The sequence below is a fragment of the Gopherus evgoodei genome, chromosome 2, assembly GCF_007399415.2.
Source record: "Gopherus evgoodei ecotype Sinaloan lineage chromosome 2, rGopEvg1_v1.p, whole genome shotgun sequence".
Taxonomy (NCBI): Eukaryota; Metazoa; Chordata; order Testudines; family Testudinidae; genus Gopherus; species Gopherus evgoodei.
Genome location: NC_044323.1, coordinates 31,617,925 through 31,631,684, shown reverse-complemented (window position 1 = coordinate 31,631,684; position 13,760 = coordinate 31,617,925). Strand labels below are relative to the sequence as shown.

The following is a 13,760-nucleotide window of genomic DNA, read 5'->3' as shown; positions in this document are numbered from 1 at the left end:
ATAGTGCCTCCTGCAACAGCTGCATGAGAGCTACAACTCCTTGGGCTACTCCCCCATGGCCTCTTCCAAACACCTTCTTTACCCTCACCACAGGACCTTCCTCCTGATGTCTCATAATGCTTGTACTCCTTAGTCCTCCAGCAGCACACCCTCTCACTCTCAGCTCCTCATGCCTCTTGCTCCCAGCTCCTCACACGCACTTCCTCTCCTCTGGCTCCCTCTGGCCTGACTGGAGTGAGCTCCTTTTTAAATCCAGGAGCCTTGATTAGCCTGCCTTGATTGGCTGCAGGTGTTCTGATCAGCCTCTTTGCCTTAATTGGTTCTAGCAGGTTCCTGATTACTCTAGTGCAGCCCCTGCTCTGTTCACTCAGGGAACAGAAAACTGCTCATCCTTTGACCAGTATATTTGCCCTCTGCCAGACTCCTGTACCCCACTGGTTTGGGTCTGTCACAATATATAGGTAAAAAGTGTGCATATACACACTCCATTCACCTCTGAAATGCAGCCACATCTAGGGTGGCACACGGATGTCTAAAACAACTAACAATGAAATAGTTTAGGACAAGAAGAAAAGAATAATGTGCCAGTAGAAATGTAAGAAAAATGTAATTATCAGAACATAACAAGGGCACAAAGACCATACTCTTGTGAAAAGTGCCATAGGACTTATTGATCACATGTGGTTAGAGTATCAGTTTTGATTATCTTATAATGCAGGATGTGGCTGGATGCTGTGAAGTTTGTAGAAATTTAACTCATTTGCCAGATTTATAAACATTTTGAAAGCTTGTGCTTTTTAATCTTTGTTTCCTTCTTCCAGTAGTCAGAGAAGTCCATCACCAGCTCCAAATCATACCTCTAGCACTAGTGCATCAAATTCAGCAACTACACCACAGAATGCATCTGTTCGGCCTACATGTTCATTAACACCTACACTAGCAGCACATTTCAATGAAAATCTTATAAAACATGTTCAAGGCTGGCCTGCAGATCATGCAGAAAAGCAGGTGGGTACACATTTAGATCATGTTGAAAATGTAGACTTTCCTGTGAAGGTACTAAGAAGTCTCTCTTAACACCATAGCATTTTATTACTTTGAATGTGTCTGTTAGCAAAATTACTATCATGCAGTGATTTAGCTGTTCAGATAAAAAGGTCCTGTGGAACAGGTGCAGTTGTGGTTGTTATGAAAGCTAGTGACTTTTCAAGCCCTGGGTAACATCAAAATTCATTTTTATTTGGTAGGACTATTAAGTTTGTATTTGAGCTTTGAAAATGTTTCAAAATTGTTTCTGCACATGGCTGCATTGATAATGCAGTTGCAATAGAGCAAAACCAGGCTATAGGAGAAACCTTGATAAACTTGCACATTTCGACCATTGGGATGCCATATGTGGAAACTCAACTTTCAAACATAAAAACTTGCATCTACATTTCTGCTATCCTCATGGTTTTTCCCCTTTCTACCACTTCATTGCTCTCATAACAGTTCAGGTATAGCTGTGAGACAATAGAGTCCTTGTGCTTTTTCGGGCTACTGTCAATCTATTTATTTGCATTACTTCTATATCTATATCTATATCTATATATATAAAAAATATGCCTATCCACGTTGTTAAATTGGAGTTATGATTGGGTGTATCAGTATCTTAAGGTTAAAAAAAAATTATCCCAAAATTAAGCATTGTGAATCCAGCAAAAAAAAAAAAATCTGAATTTTTTTATTCTTAAAAGAAATCAAACATACTAAGAAATGGAAATGCACAGTTAAGGTTAAGGTTATTTGGGTGTCCTGCCCTGTAGTTACACCATGAGAAGAAGATTCAGGGGTGGGGAAATTTAAAAATCAGTTTAATCTAATCTGGGGCTACGAACACTAATATGCCTTAATCCTAAATTATTTTATGGTGTCACTACAGGACAGAGTTATAGCTGGGTTACCTCAAGCTGTGTGCATTTTGTTACCATTTAAAAAACGAACAGACCTTTCCCTTCCTGATTACCTCCTTGTAATATTTACCGGGCATTGTCTCCAATCTTATTTGATCAACTTATACATGCTTTATTTTAACCTTCCACAGTTGATGTTCCTTCCAACTCCCTTTTCTTTTCTATGAGTCCTTCAGTTAGTCCACATTTTTCTGGTATCAAGGTATCAGAAACTATAGTAGTGTATCTCCAATTGGAAAAGTTCTTGTCTCCTTCATCTCATGTGTTGTCTACGATTGTACTTTTTCTGTCTGACCATAATGCATATGCAAATTCAGATATACACTGGTTGTCATGTTTTGCCCAACAGCTCATTCAGTGCTGCTACTTTTAAAATAACTCTCTTCTATCACATCTTTGTTTCAGATAATTTTTTCAGTTTGGACATTCCATATTTCTAGTGTATCTAGAGCCATTTCTACTTCACTGATGTTCATGAAACCTCCCAGTGTAATACTGTCTAAGCATAAATGATATGCTGTTTATCGCTTCAGTATCAGTAATAAAGAAATTGAAATTAAACAGATTGAACTCTAGGTGATAAAATATTCCATTTGTCGCTATTTTGTCATTACCATTTCAGCTGACTTTCGTTTCATGTGACAATGTCATTTCCAGGCTGGTTTAAAATTTATTTAGAAAGAAAAGCTGTTCAAAGACTATCTAGGATGCTATATCAAATTAGATACGTTAAATCCTTTACATTCCCTTTGTCCATTACATTTGTAATTTTATTCAACAGTGATCAAGTTTGTCTGGCACAAAAACGATCCATATTAGGGTTTTATATTAAGATTGCAGAATAGAATTTAACCTTTTCTTATGATTTAGTTTTCATGTTTAAATTTGAATGTGCCTTGCTGTATAAACCCTATAATTCCTTTTTAATCAAGAGTCCAATTTCCTTGAATTATGTGCATTTGCTTCTAGTGAGTGATCCAAAATCGCAGCGCTAACTTTGAATTAATTTTTTTTATTTAACTCCTGTAGGCATCAAGATTACGTGAGGAAGCCCATAATATGGGAAGTGTTCATATGTCAGAAATTTGTACTGAATTAAAAAATTTAAGATCTTTAGTTCGAGTATGTGAAATTCAAGCAACATTGCGTGAGCAAAGGTAAGAATTTGTTTGGCCATTTATCTTCAGATTATTTCTAAATTGCTCATTCTGGTGTCCTATTTTGGATGAGCTTGATTTACTGACAACTTAAGTTTTAGCATATTTGTCTTTTTCAAGTATAAAAGCTATATCTTTGAGTGCTTGCGCATGTTGATTCTGTTCTAGGTGTGCGCACACCCATGGGCACAGTCATTGGGAGATTTTTGCCTTAGCGGTATCCATAGGGCCGACTATGGTGCCCCTTTGAGTGCCGCACTCATGCATCTGTATATTAGGCTCTGTCGGCCCTATGCACGCTCAGTTACTTCTTACCGCCCATGTTGGTTAGTCGGAGTACCTTTCCTTGCATAGCAAGGGCTAGCAAGTTTGTCTCTTGTGACTTCGAGCCTTAGGGCCTTGTAGTTGTTAAGAGTAGTTAGAAGTCAGAGTCCCCGCAGGGCTGCCTCAGGTGGCGCATGCCCTGTTCTCCGGGGTTTAAGCCCTGCGTGGACTGTAACAGGCCTATGCCTGTAAGTGAACCCCACAGCAGCTGCCTCAAGTGTTAGAGGGAATCACATGCAAAGGACAAGTATCATATTTGTGTAAATTTTTGACCCAGGACTCAGAGCAGGATATTAATTTGTGGGCTCTCCTCATGGAGGCTGCCCTTCGTCCAACTTCTGAGCCATCCTGCCAAGACTCACCTAGTACCTTGGCCTTGCACCCCCGGTATCAGTGCCCAGAAAGAAAACAGCCCCCTGGCACCGGGCAAGAAAGACCATGGGGCATTGGGCAAAGGACGGAGTTCAGGCCATCGTGCCACTCTGGAGCCAAGTGGATGTGCCTTCCCAGTCGTGGCCTTTAGACCCTTAAAGGATCCACCACCGACTCCCAGGAGCCATAGGAGACCTAAACTTCTGATGGTATTGACTATTTCCCAAGCTCTCCTGGCACTGAGAGAACAGAGGCTGCCACCAGCACCGTGCATGCCGCAGGAATCGGCAAAGGCTCCCTGTGAGGACAAGCCAGACGCTAAGACCCTTTGGGCAGTAGAGCACTGCCGATCTCCCGAGACAAGGCAGCACTCTCCATCTGTGTGTCGCAGATCTCTGGCATTGCAGCCCAGATCCTCTGTGGCTCATCCTTGGTTACCGGCATCACTGTCGCGGTCTCCATCTCAACACGGATTGCCTTGGGGAAGATGCTGATCTCTGTAGTACCAGTACCATTTGCCCTCCCGCCAGTCATCCTCTCAGTGAAGATCTTGGTTGCCTGCCCTGTGGGATCACTCCTCGGTCCCTCTTGCTCCGGCACCGATCAGCCCACTCCAAACACTGGTCTCCAGCAGCAATGGTCTGCAGACAAATTTGGGCGTCGATGGCTTCCCCATGGTCACCGGAAGGGGATTCCTTTGACATGGAAGGGAAGGTCAACCCCTTGCCAAGACCCCACCGGCACAATTGGGCACCTGAGGTCGTGTTGACTTATATGGCGCCGCCTTGGCAGTGCGGCCATTGGCCAGCACAGTGGCTTTATTGGAGTGTGTGGGTCATGTCGGTGATGACAATGCCACCTTCGCACTGCTCATCTGCTGCCATCTCAGAGCAACAGCTGGAGGCACCAGGTTCGGTGCATGAGAGCTGCTAGGAGGTTGGGATAGAGGAGACAGCACCCACTTCCAAAAAACAAACAAACAAACAAAAAAAAAACCTTCCCCACAGGGGATGATGTCCCAGAGCCTCCCCCCAGAAGTACAGTTGTTGTCCTCATTCCCAGAGGAGGCAGTTGTGGGACCCTTGAGAGCCAGCCCACTGGATGATTTTAAAGAACACCGCCATCTCTAGGCCGTGTTTTGACAGGTGGCCGAGAACTTGGGCCTGGAGGTGGAAGAGATGGCTGAGCAGGTGGACACTTGGTTCAGTGTCCTTTTAGCGTATGTCCCGGCACATGTTGCACTACCAGTGCATGACGGGGTCCTGAAAATTGACAAGGCCCTCTGGCAAACCTTATCGTCCATCCCTCCTATCTCCAAAAGGGCTGAAAAGAAGTACTTCATCCCAGCCAGAGGGTACAAGTACCTTTATACCAACCCATCTCCAGGCTCACTGGTTGCCAAAAAGGACAGAGGCACACCTGTTCAACTCCCAAAAATAGAGGCCAAAAGACTGGACCTTTTGGGGAGAAAAATTTTTTCAACAGCCAGCCTGCAATTCCAGGTAGCGAACCATCAGGCCCTCTTGGGCAAGTACAAAGTAACTTCAAGCAGTCCGTCCCTCAGGGTTTGGCCCAGGAATTTGGCACCCTGGTAGATGAGGGCACTGCAGCAGCTAGGTGCTTTCTCCTGATGGCATAGGGGACAACAGACTCGGCAGCTAGGGTGGTTGCGTTGAGGGTGGTCATGAGGTGCAGCTCCTGGCTTCAGACTTCCAGCCTGTCCCAAGTGATGCAGACCTCTGTCCAGGATTTCCTATTTGATGAGAACGGTCTCTTTTTGGAGCAGACTGATGCAAGGCTGAATGGGTTAAAGGACAACCCAGGCCACACTTTGCTTGCTGGGCATGCATACACTGCAGTCTGCATGGAAGCAGTTCCAGCCACCCGCTCCGCCAAAATCTTGGCAGGGGTCTTCAACAAGAAGGGATAGAGACACAAGTTTTAGTCATTGCTGGCCTTGCTCCTCCTCCTCCTGACCGATGCAGCCCAGCCCAGCAAAGCATCCCAGGGGCCAGAAGCGCTCATTTTAAAGGTGTACTCAAGAACCACACCCCAGTCAATTCCGGGGAATTCCGAGCAGGTCCCATGCACTGAGCCCGGTGCTACCAGCTGTTGCTCCGAGATGATGGATGATGAGCGGTGTGAAAGGAGCATTGTCATCACTGGAATGACCACACACTCCAATAAGGCCACTGTGTTGGCCACTGGATCCATCTTGTTCTTTCCTCAACCATCTTTATGCCTGCAGTTTGGCCTGGTTGTGGGTCACCTTGGACTAGTGGGTGCTGTACATACTATCTTGGGTCTCTATCCTGGAATTATTGGCCACTCCTCCCTTTCACCTTCCCCGCCCCTCTTCATGGACCCTTCTGATGAGCAACTCCTTGTCCAAGAGGTCAAGAATCTCCTGCACCTGGGGGGAGGTCCCTTGGGACATGAAGGGAAAAGGATTTTATTCCTGCTGCTACTTCATCCAGAAAGCAAAAAGGAGACCCATTCTGGACCTGCATCACCTCAACAGGTCTCTCAGAAAGTTGAAGTTTTGCATAGTCTCCCTGACCTACATCATTCCCTCCTTGGATCCCTCGACTTGGACACTTATTTTCATATTCCAAGGTCACAGTTGTTTCCTCTGGTTCATAGTGGGCGGATGCCATTTTCAACTCACTGTGCTTCACTTTGGCATCTCATTAGCCCTGAGGGTGTTCACAAAATGTATGGCGCCAGTGGCTGCTTTCGTGAGACATCGAGGGGTCCAAAACTTCCATATCTTGATGACTGGCTCATGAAGGGCAGGTCTCAGGAGCAAGTGCGAAGGAGCCTCAGTCTGGTGTGTTCCACCTGTCGCAACCTGAGTCTGTTAAGGTAGTTTTTTTCTCATTTATTAACGCCAGTCCAGCGAATAGAGTTCATTGGTGTGGTTGTCGACTCCATGTGAGCCAGAGCCTTCCTTCCGGAAATGCATTTTCAGGCCATGTCAAACCTGATCAACTATGTAAAGAGTCACCTGCTCACCATGGCTCACACCTGCCTGTGGTTGTTGGGCCACGTGGCTGCGTGTACATACATGGTCAGCCACCCTCGGCTCCATCTGCAGCCTCTGCAAGTGTGACTGGTGTTGGTCTACATCCCCAACAGGCATGTCCTAGACTAGGTGGTCAGGGTGCTTGATCACATTAGGTTGTCCCTGGATTGATGGTTGGACCCCGGGTCAGTGTTGGGGGGGAGTTCCCTTCACATCCCCATCACTGACTCTGGTCTTCAATGATTTGGACCTGGGCTGGGGAGCCAACTTGGGCGAGCTAAGCACCCAGGGTCGCTGATTGTGGGACGATCAGACCCTCCACATCAATGTCAGGGAGCTCAGCGATTCGCCTGGCCTGCAGGCTTTCTTGCCCCACTGAAGGGCAAGGAGGTACGGATCCTGACGGACAATACAGCTGTGATGTATTGCATCAACAGGCAGAGCGGTGCCAGATCTTCGGCACTTTGTCAAGATCTCCGCCTTCAGGGTTTTTGTGTGCGAAGTGCCATTCATCTGAGAGCTGCGCACCTGCCTGAAACCAGGAATGTCCTGGCGGATCACCTCAGCAGGCCTTTCTTGTTTAGCCACAAGTGGTCGCTCCATCCGGAGGTGGTCAGCATAATCTTTCATAGGTGGGGGACTCCCCATGTGGACCTCTTTGCATCCAGACAGAACTGAAAATGCCACGTGTTCAGTTTGATCCAGCGGGGGATGAACAGTGGCTCCCTGTCAGACGCCTTTCTCATTCTATGGTCGGGGTGCTGATGTATACCTTCCCACTAGTGCTGTTGATTCACAGGGTCCTTGTGAAGATCAAACAAGACAGGGCAAGAATTATCCTAATAGTCCCTACATGGCCTTGCCAGCACTAGTTTGGCGTGTTGCTGAGCCTTTCAGTAGCCAACCTGCTGCAGCTGCCCCTCTGACCAGATCTGCTCTCCCAGAACCACAGCAGCCTTTTGCACCTGAACCTGGCAGTGCAGCACTTGACAGCTTGGCTACTGTATGGCTAAGCATGGATGAACATGCATGCTCAGCCCATGTTCAGCAGGTCTTGCTGGGTAGCAGGAAACCCTCCACCAGAGCAACTTACCTGGCCAAATGGAAAAGGTTCATGTGCTGTGCCTTGGAACGGCCTATCCGGGCTGAGCAGAAACTGCTGAAGGAGATCCTGGATTATCTGCTGTACCTCAAACTCCAAGGTTTGTCCATCATCAATCAAGGTTACACCTGGCCACTATCTTGGCTTTCCATCCTCCATTCCAAGTTAGGTTGATCTTCTCTCATGACATGACAACACAGTTTTTGGAAGGTCTGGAGCATCTCTACCTGTGTGCCTGGGATCCCGTCCCTCCCCGGGACCTGAATCTCATGCTGTCGAGACTCATGGAACCTCCCTTTGAGCCTCTGGCTTCCTGCTCTCTCCTGGAAGGTTTCGTTTCTGGTTGTGATAACGTCGGCCTGCAGGGTGTCAGAGATCAGGGCACTTACTTCAGAACCGCTTTATATGGTCTTCTGCAAGGATAAGGTCCAGTTGCGACCATACCCAGCGTTTCTGCCCAAGGTCGTTTTCCAGTTCCATATTGGCCGGAACTTATACTTACCCATCTTCTTTCCAAAGCCTCATGTCAGATAAAGAGTGCAGGTTACACACTGGATGTCAGGAGGGCGCTGGCCTTCTACATAGATTGACAAAAGCCATTCCATAAGTCAGCACAGCTGTTTGTTCTGGTGGCAAACAGAATGAAAGCTTGCCTGATGGTTTCTCAGAGAATTTCATCCTGGATCACGGCCTGGATCATTGCCTCCGCCAGCAATTGTGAGGGCACACTTGGCTAAGGCACAAGCGTCATCAGTGGCCTTCCTGGCATAGGTTTCAATCCAAGAGATCTGTAGGGCCGCTACCTGGTCATCCGTCCACACATTCATGTCTCATTATGCACTTACCCAGCAAGCTTAGACCACGCTGGCTTTGGCAGAGCGGTGCAGAAAGCTGCAAGACTGAACTCCGAGCTGAACTCTATAGACACTGCTTGTGAGTCACCTAGAATGGAATTGACATGAGCAAGCACTCAAATAAAAAATGATTACCTACTATTTCGCGACCGTCGTTCTTTGAGATGTTTTGCTCATGTCCATTCCATTACTCGCCCTTCTGCTCCTCTGTCGGAGTTGTTGGCAAGAAGGAACTGCGATCGCATAGGGCCGGTGGCACCTGATATACCAACACATAAGCGCAGCACTCTAGGGGGCTCCACAGCCAGCCCTATGGATACCGCTAAGGCAAAAATCTCCAACCGTGCATGTGGGCGTGCACACACCTAGAATGGAATGGACGTGAGCATCACATCTCGAAGAACAACGGTTACGAAAAGGTAGGTAACAGGTTTTTCCCTGATATACATTTTACACATTTCCCGTACAGGTGCCTCTTGACAATCTCCAATGAACAGATCAGCTGTGCAATGTCTGTACATCTTTTTATTCCATGGATAGAAAAGAAATTGTGTTCCACATGCATTAGCACGCTAGGTAAATCTGATCAGCTTACACAAATTTAGATGCTTCTACTAAAATATCTAGTATGCATAAATCACATCTGTAAATTTGGTACAGTTTATATAGTTCTACTTGATATGATTTATACGCTTGAAGTATTTATTAGGTCTTGAGGCACAGCAAGTTGGGCTGCTCTTTGATCTCATAAGCTAAATAAATTGGTTCTTGTCAATATTTAGATGAGACTTCCAAGAAGATTTCAAAATTCTTCAGTAAATACTAGTGATTTAGTATGTGACATTCTCACCTTTTGAGTAATTACTGGCTGATTGCCCTTGCATAGTGCTGAGGATACTGAGATATTAAAAATACTGTCAGGACAAGATACAAAACTGTGAGGTCAATATTAGACCAGATGACACTTTTTATGATCAAGGATGTTAGTCCTGGTTTCCTGTTTAACTTCCATTTTAATTCTGATTACTAAAATTCTCCCTGCAGTTTCACTTGGATATATTGTTTTCATTTCCTCTTTTAAACAGCTGTAGTGACGCTGTGTATTTGTTAAACAGCTGCGGTGTTCTACATCAGAAATGGCTGCATTTCAGTGGTGCAGGAAGTGATACCTGCGTACAGAATAGGTAGTTTAAGATTTTCATGATGGACAGTTTTTTCTAAATTATTTTGCATTTGATTTTAATTTAACTGGAGTAATTTCTTTAAATTTTCTTATTGTAAATGATTGTTTGGACAAACAATTTGGCTTCTCATCAATGGAATAAAACTTACAGGGATAATTTCTAGCCCATCTCTGGAGGAGTGTTTAACCCCTTCATAAGGTAACAGTAAGAAGATTTAAAGAAATTACTCTAATTAAATTAAAATCAAATGCAAAATTTAGAATAAACCCTGAACACTTTAGGATTCAATGTACATCTATAGCTGTAAGTGGCACCTTGCTGTATTGACAGTACATGTTCCTAGGAAACTTTTATAATGCTAGCTTGCCTTTATGATCATCACAAAGGAATGGAAGAGATGGCACAGATGGCAAGTCCATCAAAGGAAGCTTTGTGAAAGTCTGGGATCTTTCAAACTGATATATCTAATGTATATGCATTCCATAATCTCTGGGTATTTGGAGTTTTAGCCTCAGATACCAAAGAAAAACAAAATATGTAAATTACTGGTTTTGAAAAACAAATCTGTGCTTCATCACCTAGGCAGAACAAGAGTTTGTCTCATGTATGTCTTTTGGAGCTTCAGGACACCTTTCCATTTTGGAAGTTTTGAAGTGGCACGCTCTCAGCCAATAAACATTTCACAAGCACATCCGTTACGGTTTAAACTGCATCTCTGGTTATTTTTTACCTGCATTATAAGATATGAAGGTTCAAAGGGCAGTTGTCTTAATTGCCCTTAATTGGATAAATTTCAAAAAATGTTTTACCAAAATTCTGCTGAAATAGCATGCTTTCTCGGTATCTGTTAAAATGACTGCTGATCATGGAATATTTGTGTATAACAAGATTTCATGATGATCTTTGTACCTGCATAATTCATTCAGTCCCATTGCACTTCAGCACCAAGTTACACAATATGCATTAGTTCTGAAAAAGTAGTGTCTAAACCGGAAGGTTCATGTAACTTGAGTTACTATTTATGTAAGTTCAGTAGGGGAAAATGCAGTTCTATAATGGGGATGCCAACAAAATTGTTGACCCTAAAAATTAAACTGTTATGAGAGCTTTCTTGTGTTGGTGCCCATAAGGATTCCATTGTTTTTAAACTGGTATTTTGCCAGACAGTAGAACACTAAATACCTTTAAAAATGTTCTGTTCTACCATGCCATGACTCTAAGAAAGTGTATGAGGTTAGAACTGCTAGAATAGGTTGCATGATGCATAAAGCCGTAAATATACTATAAATTTAACAAAATACCCTTGGCCAGATTATGTCTGGCCATTACAGCTGTACTAAAGAATGAGAGCATATGAGTAGCTCCTCCACTCTCCCAGCTTGTGGGTGAAGAATAGGGTAGGAAGAGTCTGGCCAGTGCTTTTGGCAGTACGCTGTCCGAGAGAGGGCGTGTTTAGATGGGTGTGTTGCGATGCCCCTCACCCAGTGCATTGGTAGGGGGGCTGCCTGAGAGGGAGGTATCTGGATATGCCTTATTAAAGGGCATAGTATAATTGTAGCCCAGCACCCAGGATAGTACTCTGCCATATACAGGCATAATGCCTTTCTCTGTAGCATTCAAGTACTGAATATTGTCTTCCCTTGTGTTCCCTTGGACCTTAATTTAACTTACGTATATTAATGTTAAGTGTCAAGGTATGTTAATTATATTTAGATCCAGCATTTTATCCTTTATTAAAAAACAAAAATTTAATCTAAATACTTGAGATTTATGCAGTTACATTCTGTAGTAGCTATACTTTACCAAGGAGGATCTCTGTCTAGCAGAGTTAAAGTAATGTGAAATGAATATCTAGTTTGACTAAGGTGTCATTTAGGCATGGTTTAACTGAAATGTTTGTGACTTAGATTGAATATGAATATTAGTCTAAGAATATAATGGAAGTTCTTATACTAATCTGACTCTATTTTGTCTTGCAGGATACTATTTTTGAGGCAACAAATTAAAGAACTTGAAAAGCTAAAGAATCAGAATTCCTTCATGGTGTGAAAAGTTGTGAATAATTGCACATAGTTTTGAGTACAGGAACTGTAAAACTGGTTGCCCAGTCTTAACATTTTTGAGCTGCATTTGAGTAGACTTCGGACCATTGAGCTGGGCAAAAGAAATGACAAGGGGAAGGGGACGGGGACAGGAGGGAGTCAGTTCAAGGGGAAAGATACAAGGATGATTTGTAAAACCCTTGAAATGTAGATTTCTTGTAGATGTATTCTTCACGTTGTAAATATGTTTTGTAGAGTGAAGCCATGGGAAGCCATGTGTATCAGAGCTTAGACATCCAAAACTAATCAATGCTGAGGTGGCTAAATACCTAGCCTTTTACATGTAAACCTGTCTGCAAAATTAGCTTTCTTTTTTAGTTAATTTATCATTCAGAAATCTTGCATTTCTTAAAATTCAATGCGAGCGCCAGGCGATCTGTATGTAAGGCTGCAACAATTTGGAACAGTTTGGGTAATGTACAAAGTGTCATGAAACAACTGTTTCCACACTTGCACCGAATCAAGAGCAGTGCTTCTCCATTTCTGTTTTACAGAGAAACATTTTTCATTTTCTGTGTTCCATTTCCCCCTGAAATCCTAAATCTGATTTATTAGTTTTTTAATGCTTCTAATTTTCTCCTTTCTTAAGGCACTGTTGCTATGGCACTTTTTCTATAATCTTTTCATTCCTGTGTACAGTAGCTTAAAATTGCAGTGATTGAGCATAACCCACTGTTTGTATAAATTATTGAAACGTATTTCCATTTGCACCCTGTAAGACTGGTCTTATAGTACTGCTGGGCATGTGTGTTGAAAGTACATTACTTGCTCAAATATAAGGAAATAGCCCAATGAACATGTTAACATGGTTGTGGGAGGGGAAAGAGGAAAAAGCTAGTCAGATGTGAATTGTATCTGTTGTAATAAACATGTTAAAACAATGAAACACTGGTTTTCATTTCCTTTGGTCAGCGCATATTAGAATTTGGTCTATTTGGGGATTCTTTATCAGAACTATTCTTGTTGAACATTTTTGTACTTAATTGAAATAATTTCTCAAGGGAGGTTGTGTTTAAAAATTGTAAACAATAAATTGTGTATAAAATATTTAATATAAAATTAAACAAGGATGATTAAGACACCTCCCCAACAGCTGTCATATGTTAACTCCTGGTTTACCTGTCTTGCTATTATGACATTTCATTTCAAAGGATGTTTGTGTTGTAGCTAACTGTTCAAGTCTGGTGCTGACTGCTGTTCTTAGCCATCACAAAACGCTGAACTTGTGTAATTGGAGCAACCACTGTTCAAAAATCGTGGAAAAGCTCAGCTTTGTATATTGTTTCCTAAAGTATATTAAAAATAAAAAAAAGAAACTATTGCTACTATAAAATAAATTTGGCTTTTTCTTTGCAAAAATCTTCTAAAGTCATGACTTGGTGCTACTGTGATGCTGCCAGAAATGTGTAAATCTCAAAAGTTTGTGTATTAGTTTAAAAAAAAAATCTTTTGAAGGCGCTAGAAGTAGACTAAAGTAGTCCTCTTCTTAAAATACAAATGCTGTTGACACACCTTCAGATATATTCAAAACTGCCAGCACCCAAAGGTTATTTTCTGTAGAATCATGTCTTTCAGTACCAAAGAGATGCTAAATTCTTTGTATAGCCTATTACGTCTTACAAGCGGTCTCAAAAAGCCATTTTTTTAACCAGTGTAAATTTTAAGTCCCACTCTCAGAAATCAAAATT

At 43.1% G+C, this 13,760-nt stretch overlaps 1 protein-coding gene across 3 annotated transcripts in view; it reads left to right on the top strand.

Annotated features, from left to right (window-relative positions):
• WAC (WW domain containing adaptor with coiled-coil) overlaps positions 1 to 13,395 on the top strand; it is a 125,635-nt gene extending 112,240 nt beyond the window's left edge. For 2 of the 3 annotated variants that reach the window (XM_030550278.1, XM_030550280.1), the window contains exons 12-14: positions 822 to 1,008; positions 2,982 to 3,109; positions 11,950 to 13,395. In XM_030550278.1, coding sequence (XP_030406138.1) covers positions 822 to 1,008; positions 2,982 to 3,109; positions 11,950 to 12,019 — 385 coding nt within the window. In that variant the 3' untranslated portion in view covers positions 12,020 to 13,395. The remainder of the gene's footprint in view (positions 1 to 821; positions 1,009 to 2,981; positions 3,110 to 11,949) is intronic. The other variant, XM_030550279.1, reaches the window with a different exon arrangement.
• The last annotated feature ends 365 nt before the right edge of the window (positions 13,396 to 13,760 follow it).